The sequence below is a fragment of the Bison bison genome, unplaced genomic scaffold (genome assembly GCF_000754665.1).
Source record: "Bison bison bison isolate TAMUID 2011002044 unplaced genomic scaffold, Bison_UMD1.0 scf7180017864146, whole genome shotgun sequence".
NCBI lineage: Eukaryota > Metazoa > Chordata > Mammalia > Artiodactyla > Bovidae > Bison > Bison bison.
In genome coordinates this window covers 5818920-5825010 of record NW_011494718.1, presented here as the reverse complement: position 1 = coordinate 5825010, position 6091 = coordinate 5818920, and the positions used below count along the sequence as shown (strand labels likewise).

Below are 6091 nucleotides of genomic sequence, written 5' to 3'. Positions count from 1 at the left end.
AACAATAAAGAACCCACTTGCCAATGCAGGAGACTTAAGAGATGTGGGTTTGATCCCTGGGTGGGGAAAAGCCCCTGGAGGAGGGCATAGCAACCCATTTCATTATTCTTGCCTGAAGAATCCCATGGACAGAGGAGCCTAGTGGGCTACAATCTACAGGGTCCCAAAGAGTCGGACACGACTGAATCGACTTAACACACCCACAAGGACTTTAAAAAAATAACTGTGATAAAAACACAATGTAAAAGTTATCATTTTAACCATATTTAAGTGTACAGTTCAGTAGTGTTAGGTATATTCATACTGTTGTGAACTAAGCTGGCTAGGATTGGAGATTTAGGAAGACTGTTTTAGAAAGTAAGGGTCACAGGAGGTAAAGGATGTAGGCTTTCAGAAGGGCTGAAAGGGATTAAAGGACTTGAAGGCTTGTGGGAGTGATGTGACTCCAGCCAGGTTTCTCGCTTGGTAGCAGAGATTTTTGCCAGAGGGGAACTCAGCATACCACTGGCTGAGTACCAAGCCTACATGGGCCAGTTTTTCAGGGACTCATTACACATTTGAAGCCAGTAGACCACATCTAGCCAGGAGGAATTTCCCTGCAACTGAAATAAACTTTTCCCGAAAAATCAAAGTATCTGGAAACAGTGCAACCATAGTCCCTCAGGAAAACAATGAGAAGTCACTCCACTGAAACAGAAACAAACAACTCCCCTCCCCCCCCAAAAACAACCCATCGCCCCCAAAACACCTTTTTATCAATGTATTAGAAATTTACAGAAAAGTACACTAGTTAGTGTACAGCTTGATGGATGCTCACAAGGCGAACGTATTCCACTAACCAACCAGCAGCTTTCAACAACAAGCAAAACATAACCAGTATCTTCAATGTTACACTTATTTAATCTTAATCCTACGAGGTAGATCACACTATCGCCTCCATCTCAAATACAAGGAAGTACAGACAAGCCACAAGGCTAAATATTATTACTGAAACTAGCATAAGAACGTAGGACCTGCTGTCTAATCCCGAATCCCACAGGCTTGGGGTTTAAGAAGAAACAGGCTTGAAAGTGACACGGTGAGTTTAGCTTTGAACGACGCTGAGTGGGCGTCCGCTTCCAAGGAAACCTACTTCCGGACTTCAGAGCCTCGGGAACCATCATTACCAGGACCCGCACCTCAGATTACCAGCGCCGGCACTTCCGGAGCTCAGCCTCTCAACTAACGGCCGCGGCATTCTGCACAGCCTCCACACACATGAGGGCGCTGTCGCAGGCACAGTCGGACGCTTGCCTCTCTCTGTTGTCGCGATATTCTTGAGGCCGGAAGAGCGTAATGTCGAAGGTCACGTAGACAGCGCGTCCCGCCCCGCACGCCTAAGTTCTCGCGCGAATTGCATTTCCGCCCTTTTGGCTCTCTGAGCGGCACCATGGCGGTCGGCAAGAATAAGCGCCTTACGAAAGGAGGTAAAAAGGGAGCCAAGAAGAAAGTGTAAGTGGCAACTGTCGCGGCCTCCGCTTTGGGGGACCCCTACCGGAGTCGGCGAGCGGTCTGTGAGCCGCAGAGTAAGCCGGATGGCGAGGATTCTAGTTGGATTGCGATGGCCGTGCGGGGTTGGTAAACTGCGAACCGCGGCCCGGCGGAGGCCGATGCTGCTTTGAGGCGGGCTGACTGTTTTCCCCCCTGGCCTTCTGGGCCTAATGCACGCCCCTTTTGAGTCAGATTTCTGTCGCGAGTCGGACAGGAGTTGTGGGGTCATGGGTTCGTAAATCCCACGGATAATACTGGAGATGTCAAAGACACTTCTGTGGTTCATTCAGGACCCCGCGTCTCTCCGCTGCTTGGGCCGGGTGGAAGCTGGAAGTTTCCTGTAAGCTAGCACGAGGTCCTAAAGTGTGCGGGTTACCAGGGTGTGTCTTCACGAAACAGTAAAAGTGAAGCGACATTGCTTGTCCGGAGGCAGTGTTGGTATGGTGGAAGGACCCATGATGTGGGCAGAGGGTATATGTTCGTGGCATAATTAATTGACTGGAATGTCAGGTCTGCACCAGGACCTGGTGAGAAGAGCTAGATTTACGTGTGCGTCCCTTACCTCGCTGAGAGGAATTTAGTTAGCTGTTTAAAGTAATTAGAATGAGGAAAGTTCAAAACAATTACGTGATTTTAAAACTTAAGCATGTTTTTAAATCCAGGGTTGACCCATTTTCTAAAAAAGATTGGTATGATGTGAAAGCACCAGCTATGTTCAACATAAGGAATATTGGGAAAACATTGGTCACGAGAACTCAAGGAACCAGTGAGTATCTTATTCTCCGTTTGTGTTTTTATTCCATTGAGACATGCGTGTATCTTGGTCTACTATCCGTTCTTTGGTGGGATATTTAAAGAAATGTCAGCTTTTGATTGCGACTTTGGCCCCACTGGGGACTGTTTGTCCTATGGTGCTTGTGGAAGCAAGATGGTACTTTAAGAATTACCAGTAAAACGTGCATGGTTAGTTTTGAGCTTCCAATAAGCACTGTCAATAAGTCATTGGTGACCATATGGATTTGGTTAACAAAAGGTCTTTATAATTTTCTTAGTGCTTGAACATTAACTTAGCTGGCTTGGCTTTGTTTATGTTGTTCCTAACATTAACAATTGATTCTTGTTTTATAGAAATCGCGTCTGATGGCCTCAAAGGTCGTGTTTTTGAAGTGAGTCTTGCTGATCTGCAGAATGATGAAGTAGCGTTTAGAAAGTTCAAGCTAATTACTGAGGATGTTCAGGGCAAAAACTGCCTGACTAATTTTCATGGTATGGATCTTACCCGTGACAAAATGTGCTCCATGGTCAAAAAGTGGCAGGTGAGGAGAAAATGCATGGTGCTGCAGTGTGCATGACCAAAGATGTCATGATTTCATGTCGGGCAGGAGCATGCTGTGCAGTTGAGGTTTAGATTTCTTTGCAAGTCTGTGATATTTTCTTGCTATTGAGTGTGGACTTTTGAACTTGAGCAACAGCAGTGGTGGTGGTGTTTAGTTACTCAGTTGTCCCCAAACTGTTTGTGTGACCCCATGGACTGTAGCTGGAAAAGCTCCTGTCCATGGGATTTCCCAGGCAAGAACGTTGAAATGGGAGCCATTTCTTTCTCCAGGGGATCCTCCCAACCAGAGATCCAACCTGTGTTTCCTGCATTGCAGGTGGATTCTTTACCAATAAGCCACCCGGGAAGCCCTTGAACTGAGTTTAGGATTTAATATTGGATTATCATCAAAATTTTTTTTGCTGCATGAATTAGCACAGGTTTGCAGTTTAGGCTTTGCCTGTCCTCAGAACACCTTTGAACTTCAGAATCTTGTGAGTTTTATCATGAAAGGGGCTATTGGGTTAGTTTTATCTATTGTACTATACAGTAAGAGAGGCAGAGCCTCTGGAGTCAGATTGGAATTTTGTTTCCTTTTCCCAGTTATAGTCTCTGAAAAGTAACTTTTTAGTTCAGTCCGTTCCAGTGGCTCAGTTCTGTCCAACTCTTTATGACCCGGTGGACTGCAGCACGCCAGGCTTCCCTGTCCATCACCAACTCCTGGAGCTTGCTCAAACTCCTGTTCATCGAGTCAATGATGCCATCCAACCATCTCATCCTCTGCTGTCCCCTTCTTTTCCAATGAGTCAGTTCTTCACATCAGGTGGCCAAAGTATTGGAGTTTCAGCTTCAACATCAGTCCTTCCAATGAATATTCAGGATTGATTTCCTTTAGGATGGACTGGTTGGATCTCCTTGCAGTCCAAGGGACTTATAAGAGTCTTCTCCAACACCACAAGTTCAAAAGCATCAATTCTTTGGTATTCAGCCGCCTTTGTGGTCTCGCTTGCACATCCATACATGACTACTGGAAAAACCATAGCTTTGACTAGACAGACTTTTATTGGTATAAAAAGTAACTTACAGCTTGCTAAGCCTTGGTTTTTTAAAAATCTAAAATGTAGGTAAGAACATTAGCTCATGGAATCAGGATAAAATAAAAGATCCATGTAAACATGCTTTGTACAGAACTTGTTAACAGAAAGCATTGCTACAAGTTAGTTTTAACTACAGGAAATAATGACATTGGTTGAGATACCATTTGGGAATGTTTTCTGTGGGAATGAATGATGACAAAATGTTTCGGTCCCAAATGACATAATGATTATACCGTTACATTTCTGACATTCCCCTAAGGTTTTATAGTTGTATTTCTGGAAGTATTTTAAGGTTTTTCACTATGATTGCATTATATTCGTTTTTTAAGGCATAAAATTTAGAAAATGCAAACAGGGCAAATCTTCTGAATTTAGGTAGTGTTGACTATGGATTTTTTAAAATTATGTTTTAGCCATGAAATGGAATATTTAATCCTTATTGTGGCTTTGGTTTGGAACATAAAGGACATTTTAAAATATATGTGTTTCATGTTATTACATTAGATGTCAGTAGAGTCTCTTAGAACCCATTTTTTTGTTTCCTTGCAGAGTTAAAAAATGGATTGGGGGAGGAGCAGATTGTTAAAGGCTAGCATGTGTATGTAAAAGGCGGTTCTTTGCAGATAGTGACAGTGAGGCTAGAGAAGCTACCTGGAGGAATGAGAGGGGGGAAGACAGCCAAGAGGACTCGTTTAAATTAGATATGGAGGATAGTAAGAATTCAAGATACCTGTTGGTAAGCTCACTTCAAGGACATTAACTCTGTAAATTAAATATTTACATTTAATTTATATTTGATTTAATACATATTTATATTATACTTGATATTGTAAAATGAATACTTGACCTTCCACTTTTTTGAAATTGGAATTTGAGGGATAAAAACGGATAACTTTAAGTCTTGTATAACTGACAGTGTCATTTTTTTCACTAGACCATGATTGAAGCTCACGTTGATGTCAAGACTACCGATGGTTACTTGCTTCGTCTGTTCTGTGTGGGTTTTACTAAAAAGCGCAACAATCAGATTCGGAAGACCTCTTACGCCCAGCACCAGCAGGTGCGCCAGATCCGCAAGAAGATGATGGAAATCATGACCCGAGAGGTGCAGACAAATGACTTGAAAGAGGTGGTCAATAAATTGTAAGTGTTTTCCTTACAATACAACCGTCAGATAAGGAAAAGCATGTGAGACAAGGTGCTGTCAAAACTTTGTTTAAATCCTCTGAAACTGGCTGCATCTCTTGAAATGAAAGCATGCTAAGTGTTCAGTAAATGGTACTTGGTTTCTCATTTGGGCATTTAGTGAGACTGGAATCTCAGGACTCATCTTTGCCTTAGAAAATACACTGAGTTGACAAACCTTTCGTAATTAAGTATGGGAATAAATGATGACAAATGTTTCGGTCCCATATGATGTCTGATGATAAAACTTAACATTTTTCTGATGTTCCCATGCAGTTGCTTAGACCTGTGTTTGGAAAAGGTATAACGCTTGGATTCAGAAGGCTCAAGTGCTGATTTTGCTACTAAGTAGCTGTATAATTTAAATTATTTAACCATCACTTATGAAGGGGCAATAACAGAATGAAGATAATTGTGGATTAAATGAAGTGTAGGTTTATTCTAACTTATCATTACTGGTTTGCAGGATTCCAGATAGCATTGGAAAAGACATAGAAAAGGCTTGCCAATCTATTTATCCACTCCATGATGTCTTCGTTAGAAAAGTAAAAATGCTGAAGAAGCCCAAATTTGAATGTAAGTGAAGTCACAGGATTTCTGAAAGAAAATTGTGTAGAAAAGTAGTTTGTGTAGAAAAAGTTGTTTTTTTGTGTGTGTAGAAAAGTGTTGTTATTGTTTTTTTGAGGCCAGATGTTGCTTTTTTTTCTCCTGTCTTCCCTGTATAGTATTATAGAGTACTGATAATATGTTTTAAGATATGGTAGGCTGTAACTAACAGTTTTTTCCTTCTTTTTAGTGGGAAAACTCATGGAGCTACATGGTGAAGGTAGTAGTTCTGGAAAAGCTACTGGGGATGAGACAGGTGCTAAAGTTGAACGAGCTGATGGATACGAGCCACCAGTCCAAGAATCGGTTTAAAATGCAGACTCTTAATGGTGACAAATAAAAGATCTTATTTGTGGTA

At 42.0% G+C, this 6091-nt stretch overlaps 1 protein-coding gene across 1 annotated transcript; it reads left to right on the top strand.

Moving 5' to 3' along the window:
* The first annotated feature begins 1330 nt into the window (after positions 1-1330).
* Positions 1331-6091, top strand: RPS3A (ribosomal protein S3A). Its single transcript, XM_010840758.1, has 6 exons — positions 1331-1491; positions 2193-2296; positions 2659-2846; positions 4877-5085; positions 5594-5703; positions 5924-6091. Exons 1-6 carry the CDS (start codon positions 1430-1432, stop codon positions 6043-6045), a joined length of 795 nt encoding a protein of 264 aa, XP_010839060.1. The 5' UTR covers positions 1331-1429; the 3' UTR covers positions 6046-6091.